Below are 18,753 nucleotides of genomic sequence, written 5' to 3'. Positions count from 1 at the left end.
CTCATTCACACACACATATATTCTGTCTTAGTCCTACTGACCTTCATTCCTCTTCTCTCTAGAGCATATCTCCATCTCTCCAGGGTCTCCTCCACCTGTTCCCTTCTGTCACTACAGATCGCAATGTCATCTGCAAACATCATAGTCCACGGGGACTCCTGTCTGATCTCGTCTGTCAACCTGTCCATCACCATTGCAAATAAGAAAGGGCTCAGAGCTGATCCTTGATGCAATCCCAACTCCACCTTAAATGCATCCATCACTCCCACCGCAGACCTCACCGCTGTCACACTACCCTCATACATATCCTGTATCACTCTTACATACTTCTCTGACACTCCAGACTTCCTCATACAATACCACAACTCCTCTCTAGGCACCCTGTCATATGCTTTCTCTAAGTCTACAAAAACACAACTCTAACTGTTCATATTAATGGGGAGAAGTAAAATCAGATGTTTGTTACCAATTAGAATAATTTAAAGAATTAAGAAGAAAGAGGAACTTACAGAGGGAATTAACAGCTGATATGTGCTGTGAGCTATCATTTTCATATGCTGTAATCAAATTCTAATGTCAGGATTTGAAACTTAGATCAGAACAGCAATTCACATTGGCTAAAAATACACATTCAAATTAAAAATAGGTATATAGTATACTATTTCTGTATTATTTAATATTTGTGATTACCAGAAGAGGATTATTAAACTTTTTTGTAGTAATGGGGAGACTAGTCTTAAATGGCAAAGCTTATAACTAAATTAATAGTTTCTGATTATTTTAAGTTATATATAATATATTAATTATTTGTAAGTCATGGTAGCTTTTGGCTATGTTTTGATGAATTTGTAGGTATTGGTAGGTGGAGAGGTAGTATAGCATTTTGTCTGTTTGATAGGTAAACTGGGAACTTTAGAATCCATGGTAGGTTGTGTTTTATTAGTAATATATACAGTTACAGTTGTACACGTTTTCATTTATGAGTATTAGTAGTTTAGTTTTCAGAAAGGAAGAATACAAAAAATGTGGACTGTTAAGATAGTATTGGAGGAATGCATTAGAGTCTTATATACAATTAAATTAATATGGTGGATAGATGTGTCTTATTATATCTAAAAATAAATATTTTTAAATACAAGTAAGAATAGTTTTAATCTATTATCAATTAATGTAAATGGATTAAATAATGGCAACAAAAATAAATAATTAATGACATATCTAAAATTAAATAGACAAGACATTATATTCTTGCAAGAGACTCACTTGATAGATAAAGATATGCAACATTTAAATAACTTAGGTTATGAAATGCTGCCATCATAAAAAGAGTAGAGGAACTGCTATACATTGAAAAAATCTACTGTAATGCCTAAGGCCATAGAATCTATTAATGATCTGAAAGGAATGTATACATTTGTAATAATCAAATAGAATGGCAAACTTTATATACTAGCTAATTTTAACTGGATTCCTGGAATAGGTGCACGAGTGGATAAAGATCCCTTAAACTTAATACAAAAGTCATTGGAAAGGTAGATTCATTTTAGCAGGGGATCTTACCTGTATATCTAGTATAGAAGATACAAGTGAACAGAAGAAAGCTAAAATTCTGGCATCAGCCAAAGCACTAAAGAGGTGGATTAATAATAATTCTCAAGGATTCACTTTAAAAAATGGCACAAAGCAAGGGTGTCCCTTGCCCCCTCTACTTTTGCATTAGTTATTGAACCCTTAGCTAATAAGAAGCAATGAAAAAATGATGGATTCTCAAGTCACTGTTCTTCACTCATTATTCGTATGTGCATGGGAAGCAAACTAGAATTGATAGGATTTATGCCAACACAGATTTACTTAACAAAGTAAATTATTTTAAAACTATTAGTTATCCTTTATCTGATCATACTGCACTAAGCATTACTGTATTAATGGATATAAGGAAATTCACATTATTTATAGAAACCCCATATATGATGATGAATTGAGAATTGTTTTTATCTTGAATGTTAAGCAAAAAGGCACAAATAAAATATTCAAAATCCTCACAATAAAAGCTTACTTCAGACATAGAGGAAAATATTCTAAAAAAAAAAAATAAGGATCTTAATAAAGATAAAAATAATAATCCTGATGATTGTAAAACTGACAAGTATTTAAATAAAAATGTTCCTAATTAACTTATGACCAATAAATATCTCTGTTGAATAAGCTATTATCCTAATAGAAGTTAAAGAAGCTTAAAAGAAAAAGAAAAATTGTAATGCTCCATGGTTAGATGGTTTAAGTGTGGAATTATATAGTCTGCTTCTGTTAAATATTTTTAAATTAATGAATAATGTTTTCAGGATAATTCAGAGTGACCAAAACCCAAGGAAAGGAACATTCTAGATGCAGGCTTTCCAAAGAGCCAAAACTTTAATGTATAAAACCACTGACCAAAAATGATCCAAGCAGTAGACCAAGCACATAAACACACAAATGCTCCTTAAGCAACTGCATTTCATCTATAGTGATACAGACTTCATCAGACCCTTACAGTTTCATATTTCATGGGTTACAGAGATTGTTTTGTTACAGGAAATTATCAGAAACTAATTCTGGGTTGAAATCTGTTATACTCAATTTATTAAAATTTGAAACAGTATCTGTCTGCTTGTGTTTATGAGGAGTGCAATTTCTATTGCTGGATCTTGCAGTTGAAACAGAAACATGAAACTGGAGGTGTCTGATGAAGTCTGTATCACTATAGGTGAAAATGCAGTTGCTTAAGGAGCATTTATGTGTTTATGTGCTTGCTCTACTGCTTAGATCATTTTTTGGCAGATGGTTTTATATATTAAAGTTTTGGCTCTTTGGAAAGCCTGCATCCAGAGAGTTCCTTTCCTTAGGTTTTGGTGATACATTGAACACTCTTTCCTTCCTTTTTGTGTTTTTATAATTCAGAGTGACAAAATTATTCCTCCCTCAAGGAAATTTTCTGTAATCTCAGCTATACTAAAACAAGGAAAGAATAATATGTTAGTTTCCTCATAGATACCTATTTCATTATAAAGGTAGACTATAAAATCACTCTAAAACATCACCTGGAAACCAAGGTAATTGCAAATATTCTCAAAACCTGGTCAACAAACTGCAAAAGGTACTTGGAAAGGAAGCAGGACTACAAACTTGAGCACTTTCATTCCCATTTATTTATCTCCTTGGAACTTCTTCAGAAACTTAAACAATCCAGAAAACTCCCCTTATTTAAACAACAAACTTTCCCTCCAAAACTACATAATCTCCAATAAGATTCAATATTAGACTATAAAATATTTACTTCCATCTCTACTACAAGATTAAGAGATATAGTAGATAAATTAATTAATAAGGATCAAACAGGATTTATAGTCAGATTAATTTATGATAATATAAAAGGGTAATAACTATCTTAGATTTAATGAACAAGAAGTTGGCCATAATTAGCTTAGATATCGAGAGAGCTTTTGATTCTGTAGATTGGAACTACCTGTTTAAAACTCCAGAAGTGTTTGTATTTCTGGAACAATTTATTGGAATATTAAAAAAAAGTATACAGAATCCAAAGCATATGTTAAAATTGGTTCCTAAATTTCTCAAGGATTCACTTTAAACAAAGCTGTAAAGCAAGGGTATCCCTTGTCCCCTCTACTATTTGCATTAGTTATCAAACCCTTAGCTAACAGTGCAAGAAACAATGAAAAAATGATGGAGTCTCAATTAGCAAGGATTATCACTATAAAACATAGCTTTTTTTCAGATGATATTTACTAACTATAGGAGATTTAAATTATTCAGTTGAAGAAACAGATGAGAAAACTGAAAAGTTTCAAGAAGTATCATTAACATTTAATAATAAAACTGAAACTTTAGTTTTAAATCAATTACTAGATAGCAAGTTTAAAGATAAATATAAATAAAATTGGTATGGAAAAGAACTAAAATATTTTGGAATAAAAATAAATCAAGATGTGAGTAAGAAATAATTGAAGTGTTACTTCTTATTTAAAAAATGGAATGAATTTATTTTTACTTTTGCTTTTTACTATTTTTACTTTTGAGGATACGTTAGTACTTATTAAAATGATTGAGTACTTAGTAAAATGATTATATTAGCCAAGATTATAGATATTCATTCTTATGGTATCCTGGAAAGCAAAGTACTGCTTTTAAAAATCATATAAGATGATTTGAGTATGGTGATATTAGCTTTCCAGATGAAGAATCTTATTCTATTGATGCAAATTTTAGCTTTATTATCTTCTGGATAAACTCAACTTACACTAGTCAATGAAAATACATTCAGGAGCAGATTGTACTACATTCTTATAAGTTTATCAAATATTATAAATTAGAAATATGCAACAATTCTTTCATCTGTTTAATAAAATTTACATTAGAAGTAAATTCATTTCAGTTTTTAGACTCTGCATATATGAAATCAATTCTTAAAACAATTAAGAAATATGTTATTAAATTAAATGTCAAAATGGAAATTTTTATATTTTCCCATTGCACACACTTCTAGATTTAAGAAAACTCAGAACAATGCTAAAACGATGGATTAGTATTATGCTCTGACTGCTTTGAAAAAAGGAAATGCTAAGTTGCCAGGCTATTTAATGAAAGATTGTAAGTTGGTTGAATCTGTTAACCAGTTAATATTATCCATTAGTATGAAAGTAAATGAATTTGTAGATAATATGCATGAAGAGGAGCAGAACACTATTCCCCATTATATGAATATATAAATGCTATCTCATGCAAAATTCTGTAACTTTTTAGATAGTAGCGGATTGAGTGACTCAATAGACTGCAAAAATAAAACTTTGTTACTTAAATCAATTAGTAAAACGTCTTCAAGTTTAAAGTGGAAAGTTTTATGTGGAAATATATACATAGAATGTTTGTGACTCCCTATAAAATCTCTAAGTTTGGTAAAATGATTTCAGTTTGTTGAAGATTTTGTAAAGCTATAAAACTAATTGGGCAAACGTGTTTATGAATTGTGAAAAAAATAAATGTATATTGGGAAGATATATGTATGTTTTTAAGGGGTTATGGTCTGATAGTTCTTTAACTAGATCAGTAATACTAATGAATGCTCTACTTGCTGTATCTCTAAAAGCCAAACAACAAAAGTATTGTATAGTCTTTTGGCAGTTGCTACAAAAGTTATTATAAAAAATGGAAATTGAATTCAGTTCCTACATTCAAAGAATTTTTAAATTTAACAGGAATACTATGTAAAAATAAAAAATAAGTGAATAGAATAAGATTCATTGAGTCCACAATCCTGACAATTACTGACAAGTAAGAAGGTACCACAGTATATAGCAAGGTTTAATTTAGAGTAAGCCAATAACCGAACCAGAAAATTTCTACATATCCACATATAAATATTCCAAAATGGTAGCCTCTCAATGCACAACAAACAGGGTACCACATATGAGTGCACGTGCACAGACATAAACACACACATACAGCTGTCCACATGCATTGTACACATAAATGAACACACAGACTCATAGACAAATCACTCACACAGATCTGCAATTCAATGCACCTATTCACTATTATCCAGAAAATTTTTAAAGTACATTTTGTGAAATATTCTAAGGGACCATTTTTTTCTAGATAGCACTAAGAAACAAAAATACCCTTTAAAATAAAAAAAAAATCCCAGTTAAAAACTTGGCAAAACAGAGGCCATTTTCTAAGTGCAATAATATTGCCCGGAGTGTGCACTATAGGGAAATAATGAATCTTCCAGACATGGAAAGGCATCTGTGTATACTACTAGGTCTCACAGCACACCTAAGTAGTGCATTATTTCCTTATAATGCCTACTCTATTTGGCATTATTACTTATTTGATGCAGGGTAACCATTTTCTTCTACTGCTCAAACTGAGGAGATATATAGATTTAAATCTATGAGCTGATTTTTGAATTACAAAAAAAAATAATAGTGTTATCAAAAGAGAATTTATGAACACATTTAATTGAAGCACCATGGAGAAGAAGTCTTTTGAATACCAAGAATCCCTTATTCTGTTAAAAATACTTCTTTATACTTCATATCCACATTAACCAAGGAATGCAGAGAAAAATGACAGATTAACACAAATTATTTGGAATACTTTATTGAAAGACAATGGGAGAAGGAGATGGAAAGATAATTTAATTTTCTTTCTATAACCAGGTAAACTTAATTTATTCCATAACCATTTTACTGAGACTGACACAAAAGTACTACAATGTATACCATGATACAATTTAGAGTAATCCAATAATCCAAGCAGTAAATTTCTAGCTGAAAAGTTGTGTTTCCAGTTAAAATTATGTGGACATGAAGAAAACATGAGATCAAACCTAGAGTCTAAGGGCAGCATCACTCACAAATGCACCTCATAGACTTAAAAAAGTTGCTTAACTTACTCCATTCAAATTTCAGAAGACATCTTGTTTAATGCAAATAATGGTAATGCTTTGGCTATATGTATCCATTATGGTAATATTCCAAATTAAATTATTAAATATAGACTATCCCATCCTCAGACTCTATACATATACTTCAATTTAAGATGCTCATCAGCAATGTCAGTTTACATTATATCAATCTGTTTTAAGAATACTACAGTCTAATATAAGTGGTTAACTACCACGCTTATTTACCTGTTGGTAGAGCAGGACAAAATGATTTGTCCAGGTTTTTCATTGAAGAGTTCATCTCCAGATTGAGAAAGCATTCAATGGCAATTTTGTCACAAAGGCAGAAAAGATGTCCACAAGTATCTTCCATATCTAGGGTGAAATATAATATAACTGAGGGACATTTGTCTTCTAATGCAGACATTTAAAAATTGTAGCTTATCGCTCAATGCTACTTACTGTTTTCTTGCTACTAAACTTTATTTAAACTAAATGCCATAAATAAAAAACAACACAAAGTGGTTTACTGGAACTGAGTACATGAATAATGATGTGATCGGCTCTTAGTTGAAATGCCAGCACTCCAAATGCAGAGTTTTGAAAAGCCAAAAAAAAAAAAAAAGAAAGACCGAAAACCTAGAAAAGATCAAATCTCAGAAATTGCTCACCTCCTTAAACTTCTTTTTGCATGGGGGAGGGGGGGGGGGCTGGCCCCCTCCATGCACCCCTCTCAGCTCCTCACAGCTCGAAAGCTTATATACACCAACTTTGAGATCGCCATATCTCAGAGAAAAGGAAATATTCCAAGAAATAGCATTTTGAACTTAGTATATGTAAGCCTGTTGTTTGAGCCATTCAGTCTCCATGTTTTGACATTTCAGGTGGTTACAGAAGTAGGCTTACTATTTTTTTTTTATTAAAATGGAAATTACTAGTTTATTCTGTTTAAGTTTTGACCATAACACTAAAGTAAAACAGAAATGTATTTGATTATTTTCCTCCTATTCAAGCTAATCACTATCTACTCAGCTGTGTCATAACTTAGGGACTCTGCAACACATGCATAATAGGATCATAGGTTAGAGTGTTAAGTTTATGATTTATAAGCACACAAGAAGCATGCTCACAGTTTTGAATTTTCACACACCCACACGCACACACACACACACACACACATATATATATATATATATATATATATATATATATATATATGGGGTCTGTATAGATGCTCGACTGCTTCTTTCACCGAATCCCAATTTGGTGAGCATACTTGCACGAAACTGTTGTTCACCAAAGCAGCACTTTTGTGTAAGTATGTTTGTTGTTCTGGTTATACTACGGTGCGGTAAGGGAAAATTCCCTTTTCCCCATTGTAGTGCGACCTTGGAGTGAGAATATTAAAGTAGGGGCAGTGTGGGGGGCATAGCCACCCCACATTGGGTGTGCAGGGAGGCTTGCCGTTTGCATTGAAGTAGATTTTGTGTTTTTTTTTTAACATATTTTAAAGAAAGTGCTTTTTTGATGAAAGCGCTTTCATTAAAGTGTGTTTGATGGTATTGGATTCGGGCTTTTTTCATTTTCGTACAAAAGTCCTAGATATATATATATATATATATATATATATATATATATATATATATATATATTAAGGAAGTTAATGACTGACTTTTGACTATAAGGGGACTCATTTTTTCAAACAAAAGACATCTTTATTGAATTATCACTAATGACATAGGCAATTAAACATTTATATAAATAAATACAAACCATATTGACATATTTTCAGTTAGAAACATCATACATCACATATCTTCTATACAGTCATTATCCGTCGAACATTACTAACTCATTCATAGGTTCATAGGTTCATAGGTTCATTGGTAGGTACTAAGCTATCGGCCCGAGGGCCCACATAAGCCTAGTCAACAAGGTTCCCTGGCTTACGCCACCCAAGAAAGTTATTTTCCTATGCCACTGTCGAGCAGAGACACAGAAGTGATCCCTGGGGTGCATTTCCTATTTCCCATCCACTCATCAAGATTTTTCTTGAAGACTGCTAATGAAGAACTTTGCTTGACATAGATGGGTAGCCTGTTCCAGAGTATGGGAAGTCTCTGGGACAGGAACCTATCCCTCCAGCATGTCCTGTTCATTGTGGTGACAAGGTTTAGGTCCCTAGAGCATGTAGCTCAGAGGGATTGGGATTTCTTTAGGTGTAGCATGTCCAACAGCTCTGGGTTTGACATAGCTTTATATGTTAGGCAGAGATCACCTCAGAGTAGGTGATATGCTACGGAGTAGAGCTGGAGTTTTTTGAGACGGTCAGTGTAGGGCATCTGTTTGAGGCCAGTAATCCTCTTTGTGAGGTACTTCTGTGGCCTTTCCAGCTGCTGCAGATGTCTTGTGAGGTACCTGACAAGGGAGGGGGGACAGACCTTATGGACAATATTTGTTACGAATCTAAGATGAAAGATTCCTTACATGATACAAGTAAATACTCTAAGGCCTCGATCAACGAGGTGAATATAGCCAAAAGTAAAATACACTTAATGTTGGAAGATTTACTGTTGGACGGTTCTATTAGCAAGGATCAATACAATTTTCTATTTAATCAACACCCCCGGGTTCCGACGGTATTTGGAATACCGAAGGTTCATAAGAACCCCATGGACCCACCACTTAGGCTAATAGTTTCGGCTGAGGGTTCTATTACTACGCCATTAGCTAAATTTGTAGATGACAAACTGAAGGTTTTGTCATACACTGGGGACATAGTCCTCAAGGATTCTTGGGATTTTTTAAGGTGTGTTAAAACAGAATTATTTTCATCAGACCTTATTTTTATTACTCTTGATATAGTGGACTTATTTGGTTCTATCCCACATGCGACAGGCCTCTTATGGTTGGAGCAAGCTATGTTAGACCAAGGTACATTGTCTCACCTTGATTTCACCAATTGCCTTTTATTCATGGAAACTATCTTGAAAAATAATTACATGTACTTTCAGGGGGAATTTTTCAAACAAAATAAAGGTGTTGCCATGGGTGCTAAATGTGCCCCTACATATGCGAACATTGTCTTGAAATGGTGGGAGAAACTATTTATTTTGAATAGTCCATTTACCCAATGTTGGTGTTTGTACAAGAGATTTCTGGACAATATATGCATATTTTGGACAGACACTATGGAAAGGTTCCATGAATTTTTGGATTATTTGAAAGGTACTACCAATTTTTTGGATTTTACATTTGAGGCAAATGTGGAACAGTGTGTTTATTTGGACATTATACTTAAAAAGCAGGCTAAGGGGTTTTCCTCAGGTATACATCGTAAGAAAACCTTTTCTAATTCATACCTCCATTACCAAAGTGCCCATCCCTACTTTCAAAAGAAAAATTTAGTGAAGGGACAACTTGTCAGGGCCAGTAGAATGACTTCAGATGACTTAGAATTTTTAAATGAATGTAACAATGTGTGTAGCATGTTAGTGGACAGGGGCTATCCAAGATCCCTACTTGATGGGGCCTTATCTGAAGTGGTTCAAGAAAGGCATAAAAGATTTGCCCCTATCTTGGGACAGAGTATTTCCATTCCAACTAATGATTCGGGTTTAAAAAAAAACATTTCATATGATACAGCATATATACTTGATTACACAGGTGATTCAGCACCTATTAGGGAAGTGATATCCAAGGAATGGTCAAGATTTGTTCAAATTTCAGATCTACCCTTTGACCATAAAAGCCCTTTAAAATTCATTTATCGGAGGGATACTAATTTTAATCAAATGTTTGAATTTGGAGGTCCTAAAGACAAGAATATTGGCCCACGGGGGGTGGGAACATATAAATGTGGTTTTTGTTCCCAATGCCCCAGGATAAATAACAAAAAGGAGATTTTCTTGGAAGCTAGGAATAAAACACTTACTAGCAGAGGTACATTTAATTGCAATAGCAATGGTATTGTATACCTTGCAACTTGTAATTTTTGTACCTCGTTTTATGTGGGAAAACAGAAAGGAAACTGAGATGTCGCATTTATGAACACTTATACGAAATAAAAAAAAAAAATGCGAAAAATGCCTTGTTTAGACATCAAGTTTCTTGCCCACAGGCATAATTTTCTTTCTTTGTGTTAGATTCTATACCCAAGGATATAAGGGGTGGATTATGGGAAGACAAACTGGAATATAAAGAGTTATACTGGCAGATAGTATTGGATTGTAACAAATTTCCAGGTTTGAATGACTATTTGTCTATCAAGCCAGTGTTAAAACTTAGATCAGCAAAATTATAATGCTCTTGTATTTACATTATAAAGTCACTAGATGTCACTATTTCTCATACTTTGTATACTACATACAACTTGGAAGAAACAAGTTAAACAGGCTTTTTTAAAATTAAGTGGTTTTAATGTGGCAATTAATACTATCCAATATGTTCCTTAAACAGAGTGTGTTTATTTTATCCAGTTTAAGTTATATAAACATTTATTCATTCATTTTTAAGGCTGTTTGTAAAAACACAGTTTGCCAAGTTAAATTATTTTTTACACAATTGGTATTTTTAACTAATTGATGCTATTTACACCAACTAGCAATTATTGGTATTGGATAGTTAATAGGGTAGGGTATATAACTAGAAGTGATGTTTAATTGAGTGTTTCAGTTTTTTTCTGATGAAGATTGTGGATCGAAAACGTATTTTGGATTCCCAGCGTTACTGTTTTACTGTTTTTGCAATAAACGGAGTTTTAGTGGATTGCGAGTTTCCTTCGTGGTGTCTCAGGCAAAATTCATTAGTGGTTACCAGTTTTCTTCATTTTGCCTACATCTCTCTTTTTTTGTGTTCCTTGTGAGATACATTCCAAAAGGGGTGTTGTACTCTATAATGGGTATAATGAGTGTCGAGTAGAGGGGAACAATGACCTCTTTTTTCCTGGATGAGTACCCTTTTATGATGAGGTGCCACATAGAAGTACTTCCTGACTACTGTGGTGATGTGACTATCAAAGGACAGACTACTGTCCACCTGGGTCCCAAGGTCTCTTATCACACATTCGGTGTTAAGTAGACTGCTGTCTATGTAGTAGTTCATGGGTACAGAGTTTTTACTAAAGGGGATAACAATGCACTTTTTGGCACTGAGCTTGAGGCCATGGCTCTGACACCAGGCATCGGTCTCAGCGAGGCCCTTCTGTAGGATTTCCACATCATTTGGGGACTCGACTATGGCTCCTAGTTTGCAGTCATCTGTGAACTTCATTAGCCAGAGGCCTTCTGTGTTAGCCTGTACTTCAAAGAAGTAGATACCAAACAGGAGAGGTCCCAGTACTGAACCCTGTGGTACTCCACTTGTCACTGGTTTGAGGTCAGATTTGGAGTGTGCAACTTTTACAGTGTGGGTTCTGTCAGTAAGCCATTTGGCAACCCATTTTGTGACATAGGGATTTATACCTAGTTTAGTGAGTTTAGCTATAATTCCAGAATGGGAATGGTGTCGAAAGCCTTGGCGAGGTCAAGATAAGCTGTGTAAACCACCTTACCCTCATCTTCAGCTTTGTTGGCTGCCTCAAAGAAGTCGATCAGGTCCAGGAGGCATGATCTGCCTTTCACAAACCCGAACTGAGTGGGATTCAGAGTTTGGAGGTTACCAATGTCTTTGTTTGTGGCAGGAGACCACCAGATTGACTTTCTTTTTTTGGAGGATAGCATCTTGGTTCTGTTTGGGATAGCACAATCCATGCACTAGTGTAAGTGCTTATAGAGTGCATTTGTGTAGGATTCAGCAGTTGTAACTGTATTGTCCATCTGCATGGGTGTCATGAAGTTCACCAATTCTGTCTTAAGAAGCATGAAGTTGGCTTTGGAAACATTTTTTACCATGGTTTCCTTAATGGGGGGTGGGGGCGGGATGTGGATATCAAGGGTGATTAGCTTATGGTCGGATCGGACCAATAAGGAGTTGACTTCAGGTGTGGAACACCGGTCACTCATGTTGGTAATGACTAGGTCTAGGATATTGTTTCCCCTGGTGGGGGTGTGGATAAGTTGATCCAGGACATTGGAGTTTATGAATTCCAGAAAGCATTGTGTGAAGGAGTTGGTACATGAGTAGTTTTCCCAATTAATGGTGGGGTAGGTGAAATCATTATTAGGGTGTTTGGTTGAACCCTAATATTTTCCAGTGCATCAAGAAAAGAGGAATGGGAATCCTGGGGCATGCTGGGGGATCTGTAGCAAGCTACAATTTGGATTGCAGTTTTGCCCAGAGTTAGTTGCACTTGGATAACCTCGGATGCATTATGCTAACCAACTAGCCTGGAGGTGTGGATATCCTTAATGAATATGGGCATACCTCCGCCTTTGGTGTTCCAGTCCAGGTTAGATGGCCAAAAAGTGTGGTATGAGTTATAGCCTGGTAGTGCAGGGGTGCTCTCTGGAGCCTTGAACCAGGTCTCAGTCACTGCACAGATATCGATGTTCTCCATTTTAAGGAGTGCCTCGAGTGAGTGCATTTTGAGAGTTAGTCTTCTAGCATTGAGTAACATTACCCTCAGATTTTGCTTGCCTGTTCCTGTTACGGTAGTGAATTTGTCATTTGAATCTTGCCTAAAAAAGGCAATATAGGGGCGGCAAGAGCCTTAGCCAGTATCCAGAATCCCAGGGGCGACAGGTGCAGGTCATCTCTGGCAAAGCATCGTGGTCTGTCGACCATGTCATCCCAAGCAGACAGATACTGGATCCCCTTAGAATGACACCAGAAGCTTAGCCAATTGTTGAAGTCAATCATTTTGTCCTTGTACTGCAGTATCATTCTGGGTGATGGCAGAATGCTACTCAGGGCTAGGGTCATACCTGCCTGGGCTACAAGATCGGAGAGCTCTTCCATGTCTCTTTTCATGTAGTCCAGGGAGGTACATCTCAGGTCGTTCACACCAACATGGACAATGACAAAGTCATATTTGTACTTGCTGTGGAGTGACCTGAGTGCATGGGTTATGTGGCGGATCCTGGCACCCGACAGGCAGCTGACAGTAACCTTCTCCTTGTTTAGCCTGGTGAGTCAGACATCAGTGTGCCTGACTATAGAGTCACCTATGACTAGTGTTTTGGATACTTTGTTTTGCCTTATTGGCTGTGGTTGAGTGGCACACTGCGTCTGTGGGCTGTGTGTCATTTGGGTTGTATTGGGGGGTGGAAGTTGTTTGCTTTTCTGCTTTGGAGGTCTCTGTTGCTTGGGCAGATTATTACTGAGAGCCTCCACAAATGTTTTTGTGTTTCTATGTGTGGATTATGGTGGTGTAGGTTTAGTGGGACTATGTGATGAGTGCGGTGTGGTGCAAGTTTTTACCTTCTCCTCTTGAATGTCAAGTTCAGTCTTGGTTGGAGAGAGCTTTACCTCCAGTTTGGCTAGATAAGTGCATCTCTCACAGGTTGTAGTGTTGGGTGGTAGGAGGAGAGGGTTGTCTGTGTACATGAGGCAATTTCTACATTGCCCCAAGATGCCCAGATTCATCAGATAGACAGGAGAGAATACTGGGAGCTGATCCTTGGACATGCCTGAATAAAAAACTATTTTCCTGTAGATAAGTGAGGAAAGTGAGTACAAGGGCTGTTTTTCTCTAAGCAACTAAGGAAAGTAAGTGCAAAAATTGTTTTCCTCTCCTCAATTCCTGCCTTCCCTTAAACCTCATTCCTCCTCCAAAACATTATTCTACATGTATTGTTCCTACAATTCCTATTTTTTTCTATGTAATTTGCTCGTACCATTTTCCAAAGATCCCGCTTCTGGTTATGTTATCTCTGTTTCTAAATTCATTACTTCTAATATGATTGATTTAGACTTTGATTTCCATTTTATAGTGATTGCTTGTTTTGGCAGTCATCAGAATTAAATGCAGCTATGTTTAGACAATCCAGTTCCTGGATCACAGCTCAAAACAAAAACAAACAAACAAACAAACAAGCAAACAAACAAACAAACAATTTACTTAGTTACACCAGTTCCTCACCCGGTATTTCTGACAGAGTAGTCTGCAGGGAATTTTTCAAGTCTGCCAGCTCATTATACCCCCCAAAACTATGTTTCCAATTACATCTTTTTTCCAAATCACATCTCCAATATTTGTAATCTACCTGAGGAAAATTCATTGGAGTCTGCTTGGGGTATAAATATACCTATGCAAACACTTTCAAACAAAACTCCTAAATCTTCTACACTTTTCTGTATATTTTGGAGCCATGGCTATATCCTCCCACTGTTTCTTTGTGAATTGCTTATCCACTCTATATTCCCAATCCTTTCAAACCTCCTTTCATTGATTCTTATAGATATCATGCAATATTTTATATGCCACCATAACTATCCCTTTTTAACAACAGCTTCTGTTCTAGATTCAACTAAAACTCTACCAGTCCTGGTCTTTCACTTAGGATACCCCCTATTCTTTTTTCTTTGCATATTTTATATCAGTCCTTGATAGGGAAGGCAGTTTCTAGTATGCAGTCCAAATGTATTTTTTAACTCTTCCCATTCTATTACATTTCCCTATTTCCTCACAATACCTCAGCTGCTTTGTTAATTTTCTCCAGTAAATTCCACCTCCTCTTGCCTGTTCTCTGTACCCCTAATTGCAGTCATCCCTATCGGAAGAATCTTTTTCTTTCGATTACTGTGTTGGCTTAGTTCTTAGAATACTTTCTTCTACTTTATGAATATAATATTCTGTTTAAGGATATTCATCCATAATTCCAGTCTATTCTTATTGGGAAGCTTATTTCTTGAAGGAAGGTGCTGTGTAATGTAGTTGTCATGTTTTTCTTCTGTAATTGATATTTATTTTTGGTATTAGACTTCTTCATCTGGTGATAGTTCCTTCAGTAGTAAATTTCAGGCTTAGACTTTCAAAAAGATTAAGACCAGACATTGTGCTTATAGATCAGACAGAATGTATAAGAAACAGAGGCAATCAGGAGCACTAGTTGGAGAAGTGACTTGTTCAGAGTGACACTATAGGTAAATGGAGGTACATGAATCAAGCAATGAAGTAGCTGGTTAACAGCACATATTGCTAATCATATGGTCTAACTGCTGGCTCATGATTTTCCTTCTACTTCTGTGTGTCTCCATTGTGAGACTCATTGACATCCCACTCACCAGGCTAAGTAAGGAGAGAGTCACGGTCAGTTGTTTTTCAGGGGCTAGTATTGATTAGATCACACAGTTAGGGCATTGAACCACAAGTACTAGTAGGACTCAATCATAATCCATGTGGGTGAAAATGACATGAGCTATACCTCCCTGGGCTACATAAAATGATTCATGGCAGAGCTCTCAGACTCAGGCTGGTATGAACATTCTACCTTCTCCTAGGATGATGTCACAATATGGACAGAAAATAATTGAAGATAACAATTGGCTTAGAGTACAGTGTCATTCAAAAGGGTACAATATTTGTCAGCGTGCAGGGATATGGTTGACAGACCATGCTGCTTTGTCAGGGATGGTCTGCAGCTGTCTCCTCTGGGACTTTGAAGATTGACTAAAACCTTGTTCTCACCCCATACTGTTCTTTTTAGGCACTGACAACCTAAGAAACTGACTGACTTAGCTAAACCAGCCCAGGAAAATGGGAAGGCATTACTGCCCAATGCAAGGAGTTTACGCAAGGAACTCCACTCCATGCAAGCTCTCCTCACCCTGGAGAATGTAGAGGTGTCTGCAGTTACTGAGAAGTGGTTTAAAGTCCACTAGGAGTACTTTGGCAGTGCAAGGCTAGCATGTCTTCCACACATTTAGATCAAATACTGCACAGGAAGGGACAAAAGATGGAGGTGTGTCTCTATTTGCGTAAAGAAGAAACACACCTCAACTGACAAAAGTCAGTATGATGCATTTGAGTTCTTCATGTCCAAATTACCTTAAAAAAAGTTCCATACCATATCCTTGCAAGCTATAGGTCTCCCTCTATGACACAGGAAAACCACAATACCTATTAAATGTACTACAGGCACTCTCCAGTCAACCTAACACCAAACTCCTGGGCTACTTTAACTACCCCAATCTAAACTGTGAATCATGCACAACCCCTGACCTGCAGGCTCAAAGATTTATGGACTGTGAATGCAAACTCTTTGGACCAATTAGTCTGTACACCCGCTAGGAGCAAATCTTTGACATGGTCCTCAGAAATATTGCAGAATGTTGCACCCCCCCCCCCCCCCAGTGTAATATCCTTGCTAGTCAGGTCAGAGTATAAAGCTGTCTCCTTTGAATTAAAGGTAAAACAGAGACACTGGCTAAACCTGGAACGTTTATGAATCATTCTAGGGAAAATATCCTACCATTAAGTGACACCCTGGCAAAAGTTCAAGTCCTCATACCCTGAGAACACTGCTGTTTATGCAGGATCATTCACATAAACCCTGTATAATCATATTAACGGCTATATAAAGACAGCTGTACCTACCCAGATAAAACACAGGATCAACTCAAAAAACAAGACGCTCTGGTGGAATCCCAGCATCAAACAGCCTGTATAACAAAAGGAGAAAATTCATGGCAAAAATTAGAGGCACAATGCTCAGCAAGATAAAAATCCCTTGTCAACCTAAACAAGCAACTCAGGACTAATAAAGTCCTCCAAAGCCAAATTTGAAGTAAAATTAACTTCCCAGGCAAAGGATAATCCAAAAGCTTTCTTCAGCTACATCCATAACCTCACAGGCAATACACAGCAATGCACCAAATTAATTGTAACTAATACCACATATACAGAACTGGAAAATATAGCAAACCTTCTGGCTGACAAATTTTCTTCAATTTAACCCCCCACTCCCCTACAGATGCTCCTCAGACAATACCTACATGCATGACTCACCCAACTATCACTAGAGAGCAGGTGCTCAATGGGCTCTCCAAAGCCAAGTGCATTGCATCGATAGGTCCTGATAATATCTCAGGATGCTTCCTTAATAGCATATCTTAATTTTTCCACCTCTTATGAAATTGCATTAAACTAACTAATGTTCTTTACTTAAATTGTTCTCCAATTCTAGACAATACTGTATTCAAATACCTTCTTAACCTGATGTTAGCCTAAAATTTTTTTTTAATTCTTTTTGGTATATTTTTTTTAACTTGTTTAGTAGTTTTGTAGTGGAGCATGTCTTGCTATTTTTCTATAATTTTAAATTGTTTAGTTGTATGATAGCAGAGCTTTTCTCCCCGGGCCTCCACTGAAAATGGACATGTATCCAGCTGGACTAGCCCGGTAAACAAATGTAAAATAAAATAAAAATAAATAAAAACTATTGGGCCCACTAGAAACACTATTTAACTAAAGCCCTGAACCAGACTTCATGCCAAATGAATGAAGAACTGCAATGGTTATCCTACTGTGGAAGGGTGGGCCATCCATGGACTTGGGGAACTGTTGACCAATAATCCTGACTAGCTTCATATGCAAAGCTATGGAGAATAATCATAGAGATCCTAAATGGTAACATAGGTATCCTACAACCATTGGACCAAAATAAGTTTAGGTTTGTCAAGGGCAAGTCTTGACTACTCAGCCTGATTGAATTCTTTCAAGAGGGTAACTTGGCCAAGGCATTTGACACAATCCTCCACTCAGGCATACCTTTCAGCTCTATAGCTTTTTGCAGAATGTCCAGACTTTTGCTTCATAGTTTTGGTCCATTTTTCATAAAATTGTGTTTTTCTCACAAATTAGTGGCAAATCATTAAAGAGTGAAGTTAGAAAATAATCTTAGACATTTCAGTTTCGGACTTTGCACCCTTCAGAAAATTCATGCTAATGCAAAACCTGTTATTCTATTAACTTTCTAAGTTTGTAAGAGCAATATTTAAAAATTGTCCCTACTTTTGGGCCTTTGTCCCACTTTTATTTATGGCTTTGTCCGGATTTCTTGCTCTAAGAGGTTGAGAAATATGCGGCTCAGGCATTGCAGAAAATTACACAAAACTAGGCCTAAAGCCCCATATCTCACACTAGATAGCCAGCTGGCTTACTAATAGAACCCAAGAAGTTAGAATATGGGATTCTTCCTCCACAAAAAGGCTGGTTACTAGTGTGGATGCCTTAGGGCTCAGTGCTGGGGCCATTGGTGTTTGACATCTGCTTCTGTAAGGTCAGGGTTAATGTCAAGAGCCTCTGGTTGACCAAGTTTACCAATTATTTCAAATTGAACCCCCCCCCCCAAGACACAAATATCCTCCAAGAAGACCTGACACGGACTAATAACTGATACCAGATTCATGGTCTAAAACTCAATGTT

The 18,753-nt window shown here is 36.2% G+C and overlaps 1 protein-coding gene across 7 annotated transcripts in view; it reads right to left on the bottom strand.

Moving 5' to 3' along the window:
- OC90 (otoconin 90) overlaps positions 1–18,753 on the bottom strand; it is a 1,698,850-nt gene that overhangs the window by 476,207 nt on the left and 1,203,890 nt on the right. For 6 of the 7 annotated variants that reach the window (XM_044067044.1, XM_044067045.1, XM_044067050.1 and 3 more), the window contains one exon: positions 6,692–6,820. The exons of the other annotated variant lie outside the window; for it this stretch is intronic. In XM_044067044.1, coding sequence (XP_043922979.1) covers positions 6,692–6,820 — 129 coding nt within the window. The remainder of the gene's footprint in view (positions 1–6,691; positions 6,821–18,753) is intronic. 7 annotated transcript variants of the gene reach the window in all.

The sequence above is a fragment of the Protopterus annectens genome, chromosome 3.part1 (assembly GCF_019279795.1).
Source record: "Protopterus annectens isolate FY-2018-M chromosome 3.part1, PAN1.0, whole genome shotgun sequence".
In the NCBI taxonomy this organism is placed as follows: domain Eukaryota; kingdom Metazoa; phylum Chordata; order Ceratodontiformes; family Protopteridae; genus Protopterus; species Protopterus annectens.
The sequence above is the reverse complement of the archived record's forward strand: the minus strand, read 5'-3'. Positions and strand labels throughout refer to the sequence as shown.